The sequence below is a fragment of the Chlorocebus sabaeus genome, chromosome 13 (assembly GCF_047675955.1).
Source record: "Chlorocebus sabaeus isolate Y175 chromosome 13, mChlSab1.0.hap1, whole genome shotgun sequence".
NCBI lineage: Eukaryota > Metazoa > Chordata > Mammalia > Primates > Cercopithecidae > Chlorocebus > Chlorocebus sabaeus.
Genome location: NC_132916.1, coordinates 18,328,683 through 18,342,930, shown reverse-complemented (window position 1 = coordinate 18,342,930; position 14,248 = coordinate 18,328,683). Strand labels below are relative to the sequence as shown.

General features: G+C 39.7%; 1 protein-coding gene across 15 annotated transcripts in view; it reads right to left on the bottom strand.

Annotated features, from left to right (window-relative positions):
• SYNE1 (spectrin repeat containing nuclear envelope protein 1) overlaps positions 1 to 14,248 on the bottom strand; it is a 527,413-nt gene that overhangs the window by 275,436 nt on the left and 237,729 nt on the right. For all 15 annotated transcript variants that reach the window (XM_008007617.3, XM_073022337.1, XM_073022331.1 and 12 more), the window contains 6 exons: positions 12,228 to 12,329; positions 9,257 to 9,460; positions 7,726 to 7,933; positions 6,744 to 6,856; positions 4,904 to 5,109; positions 3,636 to 3,791 (listed from right to left, as the gene is read on the bottom strand). In XM_008007617.3, coding sequence (XP_008005808.3) covers positions 3,636 to 3,791; positions 4,904 to 5,109; positions 6,744 to 6,856; positions 7,726 to 7,933; positions 9,257 to 9,460; positions 12,228 to 12,329 — 989 coding nt within the window. The remainder of the gene's footprint in view (positions 1 to 3,635; positions 3,792 to 4,903; positions 5,110 to 6,743; positions 6,857 to 7,725; positions 7,934 to 9,256; positions 9,461 to 12,227; positions 12,330 to 14,248) is intronic.

Here is a 14,248-nt window from a genome sequence, read left to right as displayed (position 1 = left end):
CGATGATGAAAAAGTTCCCTGAAATTCTCAAAACCGCTGCTGTCTTGTATCTACACGGAGATTCCTCCTTTATGAAAACCCTTCTGCTCAGCACCGTTGCATTCCTAGTTGCCTGTTCAAAGCTCGGTGCAGGCATCACATCCCCAGGAGCATCCATACCAACTTAGGGTGGGCGGAGAGTGTGGGACCTCCTTGTGCCCTCTGCTCCTTGTCTTGCTCTATTGCCATGTATACCAACTATCTCAATCCAAAAGGCTTTCACTTTCTAAACGCCAGGGCCATTATATTTATCTTATGTTCCCAAGACCCAACACAATATTGTGCAGCGACTAAGTGGAAAAAAAATGTTCTTTCAAAAAGTCGTTGTAGGAGTGCTTACAAGTTTTCTTGTTATATCTTGGGTATTGAGCTCACCTTAATTTGGAGCCATGCTAATTAGATCAAGGGAAAAACATAATCACTATGTGGCACGGTTGGTTTTACTCCCATTTTACAGAGTTCTGAATTCTTATCCGCACATTTGCCAGGAAAAAGCCCAGGATACCAGAGACTAACATGGGATGTCTTAACATAAACTGTTGTGACTATTAGAAAAAGAACACAGAGCAAATCTCGTGAAAATTGAATGTTTCAAAGTTTTTTGGAGTGGCTACTATACAAGTATGTCCTATGGGCCACCCTGAGTTCTGCAAAGAGTTATACAAGACACTTACTCTTTAGCAAACTTGCGCATCCTGCACATGTACCCTGGAACTTATAAAATAAAATAAAATAAAATAAAATAAAATAAAATAAAATAAAATAACACCTACTCTAAAAGGCATTTATTATACCTGTTATCTGTTTGGTGAGACAAGAAGGTAGCTTAAGCAACGATGTGAGTTAAATAATAATTCAGGAAAACAGAGTTCCCCTCTTATTATGAGATAAATTGCTAATGCATCATAAAAATTCAACAAGTCTTAAACTGAGGTACTTTTATACAGGGTATTTCCTTAAAATATTTCAAGTAGTGAAATATTATGGTGAAAAGAAATCTAGAAGACTGGGAGGAGCAAGCAGCAAGCCAGTGACAGAAGTCAGGTGGCCCAGTGGAGAACCTGAGTGACCAGAAAAGTGTGTTAGGATTGTCTGCAGAAGTGGCCAGGCTGGAGGGAAAGAACCCAGAAACAAGCACACCTAAGGTCTCTTACCATCTGGTCTTGGAATATCAGAGAGTGAAACTGCAAGAAGGATTGCATGCTTATCAATGCCAAAAAAAGTTGCGATTATTAGAAAAACAATGAGGAACATAAAAGACCTTGAATTTGGTGATGAAGTATATTTGGGCCACTTTCTCTAATGCAGTTTTGGTGTAATGATGGCAGGAGAAGCAGATACAGAGGAAGGTAATGAGCAGTCTGTAGAGAAGAAATAAAAGCTGAGAAGATGGAAAGCCATTTAAAACATCTGGAAGAAGGGAAGTAGGTCTGACTGTGTTATATTGTATCTAGACACGAGTCAACATTTAAAAAGCAAAATTTAAGTGCAATGTAGTTTTCAGAAAGTTATATGGCTGCAATGATGCTATTACTCTGTTAATTCAGTGAACATCTTGTATTTTTCTGGCACCATACTAGATAATGAATAGAAGTGATATAGATCTTAAGTCCCGGATTTTGAGAAACTCATAGCTGGAAATAGGGGTGCATAGAGTAAATGAAGAGCTTACACTATAGTAAGGTCTCTTCGAGATGTTCCAATGTCTTTCAGGGACAATTTATAGTAGTCATCAAACTAGCACACCAACAAGTAGCCATCAGCATGGGTTCTTTTGTGCATTGGTTTGTATGTTTGTTTTTCAAGACAAGGACCACCAGGCATGTTTGACTAAAAAGAGGACTCAGTGGAAACAGAGAATGACTATGACCTGAATTCTGGAATTTCTTTTTATTATTATTATTATTATTATTATTATGCTTTAAGTTCTGGGATACATGTGCAGAATGTGCAGGTTTGTTACATAGGCATACAAGTGCCATGATGGTTTACTGCACCCTTCAACCTGTCATCTACATTAGGGTATTTCTCCTAATGCTATCCCTCTCCTAGCCCCCCACCACCCAACAGGTCCCGGTGTGTGATGTTCCCCTCCCTGTGTCCATGTGTTCTCATTGTTTAACTCCTACTTATGAGTGAGAACACACAGTATTTGGTTTTCTGTTCCTCTGTTAGTTTGCTGAGAATGATGGTTTCCAGCTTCATCCATGTCCCTGCAAAGGACATGAACTCATCCTTTTTTAAGGCTGCATAGTATTGTATGGTGTATATGTGCCACATTTTCTTTATCCAGTCTATCATTGATGGGCATTTGGGGTGGTTCCAAGTCTTTGCTATTGTGAACAGTGCTGCAATAAACATACACTTGCATGTGTCTTTATAGTAGAATGATTTATAATATGATTGTTTCTGACTTATTTGATAAAGTAGAGTGGGTGCTATCCTCTTCTGCTTCTCACATAAATGCACTGGCTCTTTAAGAGGACAGTTAAGGAGCCCAAGGAGCTGAAGCCAAGCTGCACTTCCCTGTGGAAAGTGCCCTATCTTCCAAAGGAGAGCAAGCAACTGAAAATGCCAGAGGTGGAGCACAAATGTGGGAGCAAAGCCCTCAGTGTGGTAGGGTCAAAAGCACAGATCGGGGAACTTTGCCTGGGAAAGGAGCCAGAAATATTTTCTCAGTGGAAAGCAAGGAAGAGATAAATACTGTAGTTGGGAACAGGGACCACAAAGAAAGTCAGACTTGACCAAACCTTTCAGTTTATTAAGATTAAAGGATGGGTGGGTGGGAAAAGAAACTGGAAGCTGGAATGTGTGAATAACATATGGAAATTGACATATACAGTACTCGTTTTTTTTCTTTGTTCTTTTCTTTTTGTTTTGTTTTGTTTTGTGATAGAGTCTCACTCTGTCACCACTGCTGGAGTGCAGTGGCGCGACCTTGGCTCACTGCAATCTTTGCCTCCCGGATTCAAGCAATTCTCCTGCCTCAGCCTCCTGAGTAGCTGGAATTACAGGTGCCCGCAACCACGCCTGGTTAATTTTTGTATTTTTAGTAGAGACAGAGTTTCACCATGTGGCCAGCCTGGTCTCGAACTTCTGACCTCAGGTGATCTGTCTACCTTGGCCTCCCAAAGTGCTGGGATTACAGGTATGAGCCACCGCGCCCTACCACCACTCATTTTTTTATCTTTACAGTCAGTGTGAATTTGTGGTTTTCTTTCCTTCATATGAGCTTCACATTATGTTAACTGATCCTCAAAATAACCCCAGAGAGGAAAGCATAGTATTATTAACACAATATTTAAAGGCTAAAATTAAGAGTGACAGGAGATAAGTGACCTGCCCAATTCATTGAACAAACAGGAGTTGGATCTGGAATGCAGATGAGCTTCTTACTTCCATCCTGCACTCTAAATAGAATATTGCACTGCTGCAAAGAGTGCAGCATGGTCCTTTGTATTCCAGACTTTCAAGGACAGGCACAAACCACCATCAACAAACCAGCTAACCAACCAATCAAAACCAAACCAAACAACCAACCAACTAGTCTAAAACATGGTAAGAGTTAAAGGACCTGTTCCATTTCTGGACCATACCTCGCAGCCAGCAGTTCTCCCAAAAACATTTCAACTTTATGAACTTCATTTTTCTTCTCAGGAATGTGCTGTTTACTCTCTCCCAAGTTTTCTGTATTGAACCTTTCTTCCATTTCATGGATCCATAAGTTCAGTTTTCTGTGCTGATCTTCAAAGCTAAGGAAAAGAAAATGTCTTAGAGAAATTCTTACATGTTTGTTATGATAAATTAGTTTTAATAGCTGGGGTCACAATGTCTTTTAAATGGCAATTAAGACTTCATGAATGTTCAAGTTACTAAAACAGAACAAAACTTAACAACTAACCCACCCAAATTATCACTTATTTTTATAACAAAGTGACAGTCATGACAATTTCTTTCGAGATTCAAGCAGGAAAAGAATCATCTCACCTAGCAGAATTGATTTCATAGCTGGTAATCGCCAACAAGATTACATTCCCATGTCAATGAGCACTTAATTTTATGTCTTACTACGAAGACCCCTGAATTGGGGCCAACGGATATGAATTGATTTCATAGCTGGTAACTGCCAACAAGATTACATTCCCATGTCAATGTGCACTTAATTTCGTGACTTACTACAAAGACCCTTGAGTTGGAACCAGTGAATAAGTAGGGCAATGGAAGCCCTGGGAAGACAAGGGAAAGTGACCTCTGTCTTTGTTTCTTAAGGGATTTTCAAATATAGCTCAAGAGCTCTAAGTTTTGGAAACAATGTAAGCTCTCCAAGAAAGCTGGACGAGAGTCAGGCAAATTATTCTGCATCAGAGAGGCAATTTGATTCTACTGACATCTTTTCTCACCCTAGTCGTAAGTGACTTTTTCTCCCTTTCTAATTGTGTATTCACCATAATGACATATATTCCTTATTGGTCTCTAGATCCACAGAATTCAATGGTTGTTTTCTGCTATGACTCTGTCCCAAATGAAGTGCATACAAGGAAAAGCCTTGTATAATTTAAAAATTGAGGTGTCAGAGCTTTATACATTGGTGAACCAAATAAACGAAAATTATATGCATTTATATAATTTTCAATCACTAGTAAATATAGTTTGTTTTCTCTATATTAAAAAAAGCCAAGTCACAACTTCAGAGTCTGAAAAATTGATTATTGCCCTAGTATCAACCTGTGTTTATGATCAAAGCTCATTATAATTTAAACTCACAGTATCAGACGTTATTTGTTTATTCACAGGACTCTTTTCTCTAAGCCTTTAAAAACACACTTGGTGTATGATGAAATCTATGTTTGTTAACGTAACCTACCTTCCAAGTTCTGAAGCACAGTCTTGAAGAGCCTGCTTATCTTTAAGGCACTGTTTCAGAAATGCTTGAAACTCTTCATTGGCCTTTGTAATTTGTTCCTGAATGCTACTGAGAATTTGTTTAGACAAATGTGCGTACAAAGTTTGTCCTTCTTGAGTCACCGCATCGAGTTTGCTCTGCCCATCACTGACTGAGTCCAAAATGTTCTGTTTCGGGAAATAAAGGTAATAGGTGCATGGGACTATGCATTACAATTGTGAGCTGAAATAATAGAGCAGGAGAAGAAAAACAGAGTCCAAAGGGAAAAAGCTTAACAAGGCTGGAGTGAAAATGATGCATACAATTGGATACAACCAAGGCTCCTCATTGAGAATGGTGTCAGCCAGCCACTGGAACCACTGAGGACACAGTGTAAATAAGGTTGAGCTGGAACCGAGGACGTTCTCACCAAGGTCTTGTTCTCAGTCTCTCCCCATTCTCACTGTACCAACATGGTCTAGTTTCCACTATCTCCCAGGGTTCATGTGAGATCCTCTACCTGGTTAGTTGCCTCCAGCCCCTCCCCTGATCCACCCTGCATACAAAATCTTCAGGTCCTTTCTTTTCTTGGTCTGCATCTCTTTCTTGGAAAATCTATGCTTGGGCAGGGCTTCAACAAAGTAAAAGAATTCCAGAGTCCAGGGCTGGCCCTGCCTCTCCCCAGAGCTCTAGAGTGGCATCTCAACTGTTACTCAGACATTTCTCTGTGGAGTTTGTTACATCTCAAGCTTAAAAGGAGACAATTCTACATTTGAATTCTCCACACCTCCTGCAAAACCAGCTTCCTTTACTATAACAATCTTTCTATCATAACTTCTAATCTAATGAATTATCAACATTATTTTAATCCCCCATTAGTCACAAAATCCTCATGGTTCTCATTAGTTTTTAAAATGATTTCTTTTGGCCGAGTACGGTGGCTCATGCCTGTAATCAGCACTTTGGGATACCGAGGCGGGTGGATCACCTGAGGTCAGGAGTTTGAGACCAGCCTGGCTTACATGGTGAAACATCGTCTCTACTAAAAATACAAAAATTAGCTGGGCATGCTGGCATACACCTGTAATCCCAGTTACTTGGGAGACTGAGGCAGGAGAATCACTTGAACTCAGAAGGAGGAGGTTGCAGTGAACGGAAATCGTGTCATTGCACTCCAGCCTGGGTGACAGAGTGAGAATCCATCTCGGAAAAAAAAAAAAAAAAAGATTTCTTTTCATAATACTTAACATAGTGCTTTACTCAGATTAGCCACTTGACAAGCTTGGCCAAAACCTAACTTGAGCCTATTCTTCTGCAAATCATTTCTTAACTCTGCTTCACCACAGCCTTCTCCTTCCTGAGCTCATACATTTTCAGTCAGTAAAACCTATAAAACCTGTAATATCTATTATTTTAGTTTGAATATATCCTATCTCTAAATATAGACAATAAGGTACTAAAAAACACAAACCATTTCTTCTTCTTTTTAAAACTCCTCCACAATAGTCATATAACATAGATATAATTATTATACTCTTATTGTTATAAAAATTAAAAATAGGTTTAGTTTAGAATGAACTCCAAAGAATTGTCAATAGGCTAAAAAGAGAGAGGAAAGGGATCCGGAAATTCTGTAGCCCCAACTTATTTCTCAACATACTTATCATGTTATCTATTTCCTTCTGACTCAATCAGCCAAATTCTGTTAGGGACGAGGAGAAGACTGGCTCAGATAAGATTTGGGAAATGAGATAACTTAGGTCTGCCTACAGGCACTTGAGTACATTTTGGGGAAGAAGAAAAAGGATGTCAGCTTTTATACCTGAAGGTCATGGAGCTTTGCTTCTAGAACTTTGCTGTCACCGGTGCGATCTGATGATTCTTTTGCTGATGCCTTTGCTCCCAAAAACCATTCTTGGAATTCCTGCATAGACTCTTTTGAAATTAAAAAAAAAAAAAAATTCAGGAGTCAATCCAAAACTGAATGGGCTCCCACCATTACCACAATGAATTATTTCTGACCTTTAGCTCATTTCCTCTTGCCTTACAAAATATTCCAGAAAGAAAATAATAAAGTAATACAGTATGATCTACAGTCGTGAATGTTCATGGTAGAACTGAGAAGTTATCTCAGAGGAAAGACTAAAAAGAAATGTATATTCCTAGAATGTCTAACATCCTGTTGTGTTTTTTCTCTTGGTCAAGAAAAATAATTAATTGCCTGAATATGTAAAAGTGCAAGGAGAGAAATGCTCCAGGGACATTAAAGCCATTTTGATGGCAAAGGGAGGAACCACCTCCTCTTTTGGGGAGTCATGATGGATCCATGTCAGGCACCGCTGTGTGGAAAGCAGAGGCAGGAACACAGGACGGGCAATTTCCTGGCCCCTATTGCTGCCCCTCTTTCATGGCTTCTTCCAACATCCAAGTTTATTGTGTCACTTCATCATAGCATAAAAAATTTCAATAGTTGTTTGGACAGTGGCCGCTGGCCACTTGAGCAGTGGAAGTAATTTTCCACACACATGAGCTATATAGAGAAAATGCAGATGAAATTCAGAATCATCAAGTCAGTGGCCTCTTGCTTTCTTAAGAAAAAGAGGAAAAAGAAAGAAAAAATTCTGCATAATGTGAGAGCCTCCAGCACAGCACTTCTATTGCCTGAATCGCAAAGCACAAATGAATTTGAAATGATACCCTTCTGGAAAATTTCCTCAAACTTTTGCTGGCAGTTTCTAGGCAGCATTTGGTTTGGATTCTTTCTTGGAAACAAACTTCTCACGCTAAGGCCCCTCAGAACTCACCACTGAAGTGTTTTTCCAGAGATTCCTGCAGGCTGGCCTGGGTTTTGGAGCACAACTGGCTCACGGCTTCATGTTTCTTTATCAGACCAGTCATTGCACAGCCCAGGCTCTCTAACTCAGCTGAGTGGTACTTGCGGCACAAGCTATTGAGATTTTCTTGGGTGGAGCTGATATTGCTTTGTTGACTTTGAAGTTCTTTTTGTATATCCTACAGAATAAAAGTAGATTATGAAGGATATTCATAACTTGAGAGAAACCCTCCATTTGCTTCACTATGGTACTTTTTTACAATCTGAAATTGACACTGTTGAATCCACTCCATGGTGTATATATTTTGGTGCAAATTTTTGAGTACTTGTACTAGATCTGTATTGATTCTTTCAGGATTTTGCCAAGTTCTCCTTGGGAACAAACAGCTGTTGGGAAGTAGTTAGGAGATGAGGTGTAATCTAGCATTTCAAGCAAACTGAATAGGTCCTTATAGATTCCAGTCCATGATCTTGGGTTTAATCAATTGGTTAGAGACCATCACAGTTCACATTCTTCAGTGAGACACTTGAACTTTGTTTCAGAGTCACAGGCTTACCAAAAGCACCAGTAGTTAATTTAAAAAAAAACAAAAACAAAAACAAAAACTTCAGTTTCTAGTACAGTAAGGAAATATGCTAAAAGAGAACAAATGCATTTGTTGAAAAGTCAACTCAATGCATGTCTTTTACATATAGCTGATTAGGAATGTTATCTATTAATATGGATAGAAAACACGAAAATGGGCCAGGAGGTGGCTCATACCCATAATCCCAAAACTGTGGGAGGCTGAGGTCGGTGGATCACTTGAGGTCAGGAGTTCAAGACCAGCCTGGCCAACATGATGAAACCCCATCTCTACTAAAAATACAAAACTTAGCTGGGCATGGTGGTGGGTGCCTGTAATCCCAGCTACTGGGGAGGCTGTGGTAGGAGAATCACTTGAACCTCGGAGGGGAGGTTGCAGTGAGCCCAGATTGTGCCACTGCACTCCAGCCTGGGTGACAGAGCGAGACTCCATCTCAAAAAATAAAAAAAAAAAAAAATAGAAAACATGGAAATGTAACATTTTTTCAACTTCTTCTTTTTCAAAAAATATACATTCTCTGGATGAAAGCAGTCATAGTGGCCAATGAATATAATTAAGTGATGAAAAACTATCGGATACTCAAGTCTGAAAATGTGTGGAAGTCAAAGAGTTCTTCCACAGGCTCCACCCTTTTATAAAAAAGAAAAAAAAAAAACTTTAAACAAGTGTAGACTATGAGCAGGTGCTACAGCAACACATGCTTTCTATTTTCAAGGTATTCATTTTTGATTTCTGAACACCTGCATTCTGTTCTTCATTGCTTACTTTGCTGTGGTCAATGTCATAAATAAGTTGGTCTGGTGTTCATATGGGTAACTGAGAGTAGAGGTTATATTTTTTATTATAGTCACCACAAAACAGGAGAACTACTATCACCATTCGAATGGAAGCACTTAATGATAGTTTATTACCTACCTTGACTTTTTTCAATCCTTCGCAAGTGTCAGTTTGGGCACAGTTCATCAACGATTCTTCCACTTTTGCGAGCCATGTTGTTATGTCATTAATAAACTTCTCCACTTGTGTACTTTGAGCAGTGAAATCCTTCAGGGTTCCTTTGGCTACTTCAGTTATTTCTTTGGCATGCTCCAGTTTCTGTCTTAAGTCTGCTTCTATAAACTAAATAACCAAGCAAGATTTCATCAAGATCTCCACTCATTCAGTAGAAATTCTGTTCATGTAATTGTTCAAAGGCACACAAGTCTCATCATGGAAGCCAGCTCCAATGCTAATATGCCTTTACAAGAAGGAAAATCAGTGGACACAGTTGCCAAACATATGAAGTGACAGGCAAATAGAAAGAGGAAGGATTGTGTTAACCCTGGATGGGAGAGTGGCAGCTCTAACTGAGGTTCCAGGGAAGATGTGAGAGGGCATTCTGAAAGCAGAGCTAGACCTACTGAAAATTCCCAGGTGGTGACCAAAAATCTGCTCTTGATTCTCCCTGGAAACACCCGTTGTCTGCTCAGATGTAACACTGTCTGGGGCAAACATCACTGTAGGATTTTATCATAAAACAATTTTATTTTTGTCTCCACTGTTGCTTTAAAATATTCAGTGGGGCTAGTTCTTCTCTTTTCTCTGGATGATATAGCTCAGAAGGGTCGACTTCTATGGCCTCCTAGTTAGTCAAAGGACATATAGTCACTATACATTGAAAAACAGTCTCAATTCCATAATTCAAACATCCTGGCCTATTTGGTAATGAAAACTTTGAACTTAACTTAAATTGAAGGCTTTTACTCTTACCCCCACTTCAGATCTGCAGGAGGCCCATAGTGTGGAAGGGAGTAAATGTCTATCTTTCTCTTCCTTCATTTTATTTCTATTCTGCCACCCTGTGTAAGGCGTCTTTCTCCTGTAGGCTTGGACTGGCAGGAGGCAGGTGAGGGCTTCTGACTCACTGGATGGGCATCTGTGCCCTCTAGGTCAGACAAGGTTTAGCATTCATTCCTCCTCCCATAGGCCTTGGTCTGTGGGTTTTTCTGACCTTTTTCATGCTTGCACTTCCCACTGAAGTTCCCCAAATGCGACAGTGCACTGTTCTTTGGCTACTTTCTCATTCTTCAGCCTGTAGGCCTTTCTTTAACTTCTCATTGCTAAGGTCTGCTTATCCCCCAGATAACCTTCTTAGACCATCTATAATATCTTCACATGGTGGTCTCTTCCTTTCTTTTCCTTTCCTGGTTCATATTTGGGTCAGAGGTCACACTCTAGCATTCACCTCCAACTAAACTTGAGGTGCAGGTCTCCCCAAGCCGTCATTTATCCTTTGGTAAATATAGCAGCAGTTAGCCAGCCTGTCTGTCACTTTTAGGATTCTTGGGAGGATAGAAATCAGACTCCCATGCCTGCCAAATACAGGGGACAAATATCCCATTCTCCAGGTGGCACTGCTGGAATCCTTCTGCCTTGAGGTAAGGTAAGCCACCCCTCACACTTCCTTGAGTATACAGAGGGGTGCGTTTATGTGCACACGCAAGTGTGTGTGTGAGAGAGAGAGACAGAGAGAGAGAGAGAAAAGGAGAGAGAGATAAAGGAAGAAAGAGAAGACTAGAGTACACCAATAACTCTCTCTGAAGATCCTGCCTCAACTCTGCAAAAGTCCAACTGTTAACCATTGATATCCCCAACACAGGTGGCCTGCATACGGACTCTTTATCTTTTTTAGATATGAATAGCACCTCCTTTGTGTCTTCTTACTTCCCATGAAACTTCTAGCATTCCTGTGCATGTATATCATCCCCAATGGTACTGATGAACAAGGAGTCTCAGGTAAGAGCAAAAGCATGACTGATCAGCTAGATTGATTGCTTGACCCAAAGCAGCAAATCAAAGACAAAGGCACAAGAAGAAGAAAGGAAATGTGGAGAAAATCGACAAAAGCAGTAACACATCCAGAAGCTAAAGGGATGCAGCAGAATCCTGAGCCTGGAGCCAGTGGAGCTGGCAGTCCAAAGAGACCCACCATACTGGATGCTTCCAGGGCTTGGGCCCTGAAATAGCCCAGGTGTCCTGACCAGTGCTGATCTACCCTGGCCTGCTTCATGGCTCCCGTGGATTTGTGCCATCTGAAGGGCCAAGAAGGGAGGTTTACAGTGGTGATCCCTCTAAACTCAGTTATTGAGTAACAGCATTAGGAAAACATCAATAAGAATAGCAACATTCATAAGAGGGGTTTCTAGGCTGGGCGCGGTGGCTCACACTTGTAATCCCAGTGCTTTGGGAGGCCAAGGCAGGCAGATTGCACGAGTTCAGGAGTACAAGACCAGCCTCGGCAACATGGTGAAATCTCCTGTCTATAAAAAGTTTAAAATATTAGCCTTCCATGATGGCGCATGCCTGTAGTCTCAGATACTAGGGAGGCTGAGGTGGGAGGATTGCTTGAACTTGGGAGGCAGAGGTTGCAGTGAGCTGAGATTGCACCACTGCACTCCAGTCTGGGTAACAGAGTGAGACCTTGTCTCAAAAAACAACCAACCAACCAACCAACATCAAACACACCAAAAACAGAGGTGGTTCTGTTCCTGTCTAGACATGAAATGGTCCATGAGGCAACTTGGCTGATAATGCTTCCGAAATTCAGTAGGAAAAAAAGAACTACCCTTATTATAATATTCAAGTTGGAAATATGCTATTAATACTGGCCCAAGAAATGTGAACATATATTAATATTTTGACCCCCACGTCTGATATGATCCACGTTTCCTTGGAATTAGGGTGATGACAATAACATTGAGGACATATAAAGGAGATACATATATATGTATATCATATATATATGATATATATCTACACACACACACACACACAGAGACAGAAAGTCTAGTATATGGTAGTTATTACAAAACGGATGAAAGTCTAGCAGTTATTACAAAATGCTTACCTGAAGGTCTGGCGGTGTTTCTAGATTTTTAGTTAATTCTTTCAGATCATTAACTTTGGAATGCAGTTCTTCCAATCTCAATGCTTTGTTTTTAACTTCAGACTGCCAAAAGGGAAGAAGCATAACTAATGAAAAACACTGATATGCTATATTTGGCATTTAATAATTTCAAGAAGAGCTAACTTTGTCAAAATACCCCAACTTTAAACCAGTGTAAAAAATAAAATCTGTTTCAATTTTCGGAGGGCTGTCGTGATGTAGAAACGTGGAAAATGTTACAATTAGCTTCCGCTGGGAATGTGAAGGAGTGTGCAGAACTTTTGTTTCTCTCCACTCCTTTTTATTAGGGAAAAAAAGCTGGAAAAAAATTAAACACTGATCCAAAGTCTTGAGTCAGCAGGGATTTTCAACAGGCTAACTGTCGTTTATTCATTAACTTTAATATTACTGGTTACTATGGCAGCATGAAACTCTTGAAGAAGCATTTCAAAGCAAGTGTTGAAGTGCCTAACAAGGAGTGCCTAGTTACTGTAGGCTATGTGTAATATGAACAAAACGTTTCAAATAAAAATTTAAAGGATATTAAAGGAGAAACAGATTCATTAAGAAATTGATATATAATATTTTACCTTTTTTTGTACCAACAGTAACATAAAGAAAAGGAAAGAACAATCAAAGAATTATGAAACAAATGAGAGGCTTGTAAACTTCATTAGTTATTTGAGGCCACAAAGGAGCATTTATTGAACTATTCCTCTCAAAAATGGTCTTTTGGTGCTTTGTGGACACTAGCAAACCTACTGATGCCTTCAATTCAGAAAGGAATTTCCTTACTGGAAGACATTATGAGCTGTCAGGCCCTCTGGCTTTCTCCAGAAGCTGGCCAGGCAACTGAGGAATCTCCCTCCTTATCTACACTCACTACACTGCAGCGGGAACAGTCCTGTGGGCACTGGGCTGAATCCGATTCACTGATGTTATTAGCTGGTGTGTCACATGGACAGTGGGTAACATAAATAACCCATCTTTGTGACTAACTGGACCTGGTCATATCTAATGTGGCTCAGAAGCATATTGAATCATTGGATTTCTGAGGTCAATAGCAGCGGATTACTTTAACAACTCCCTCTCAACCTCCCACAAAAAGCCCTCATTTGTAGTATTTACCACCATGGTAAACTACAACATGACGTCACAGCACACACGGAGTGGAAGACATACACATTAGTACATTGTTCTAAAATATTTCAACCATGATACCATAGATGTCAATAACTCAAAGACCTAGGTAACAGTAGTGACGTGTAGAAGAATAATGGAAAGTGTTATGTTTTTGTTTTTTGTCATTACTTTTGTATTCAATGGAACTTATTTAATTGTAAATTTATTTACAGTCTAATTTTTAATAATGGTTGTTTTTAACACTGGCTCACAAAATTCCTGAACATTTAACAATTGACTTTTGCAAGCTTGTATAAGCTGGATCCAGTGCAGGCCACTCTGGAGCTGTAATGTCAGTTTAGTACCAGAGATAACAGCCGAGGACACTGCGGTATCCATCACCTCTGCCTGTACTTTTAGTCTGAATAATTTCTTCTCCTTCTCATCACCCTCAGAGATTGGAATTAGATAACAAAACATTGAGAATGTTCTTTGGATCAAAGACAAATAAGTAATACAATTCATTCATGTATGTTTCTCTGGACCAAAGTCACTATCTCCTCACTCTATTTCTCTTTACCCTACTCCACTTTTATCACAGCCCAATTACTGCTTGATATTTTATATATAATATATACTGTAATATAAATAATGTAAATTCTATGAGGGTAGGACTTTCTGTTTTTCTATTATATTTTCAATGTCTAAAACAGTGCCTGACATATCTTAGGTGCTCATTAAGAGTTTGAAGAATGATTAACAAATCATTGCAAGAAATAGGAATAAAGTTTAAAGTGAATTGGTGACTAGAACTTTAAAAGCCAGGGACTCTTGTGGAAGCCTGTGACCTTCCAATCTCT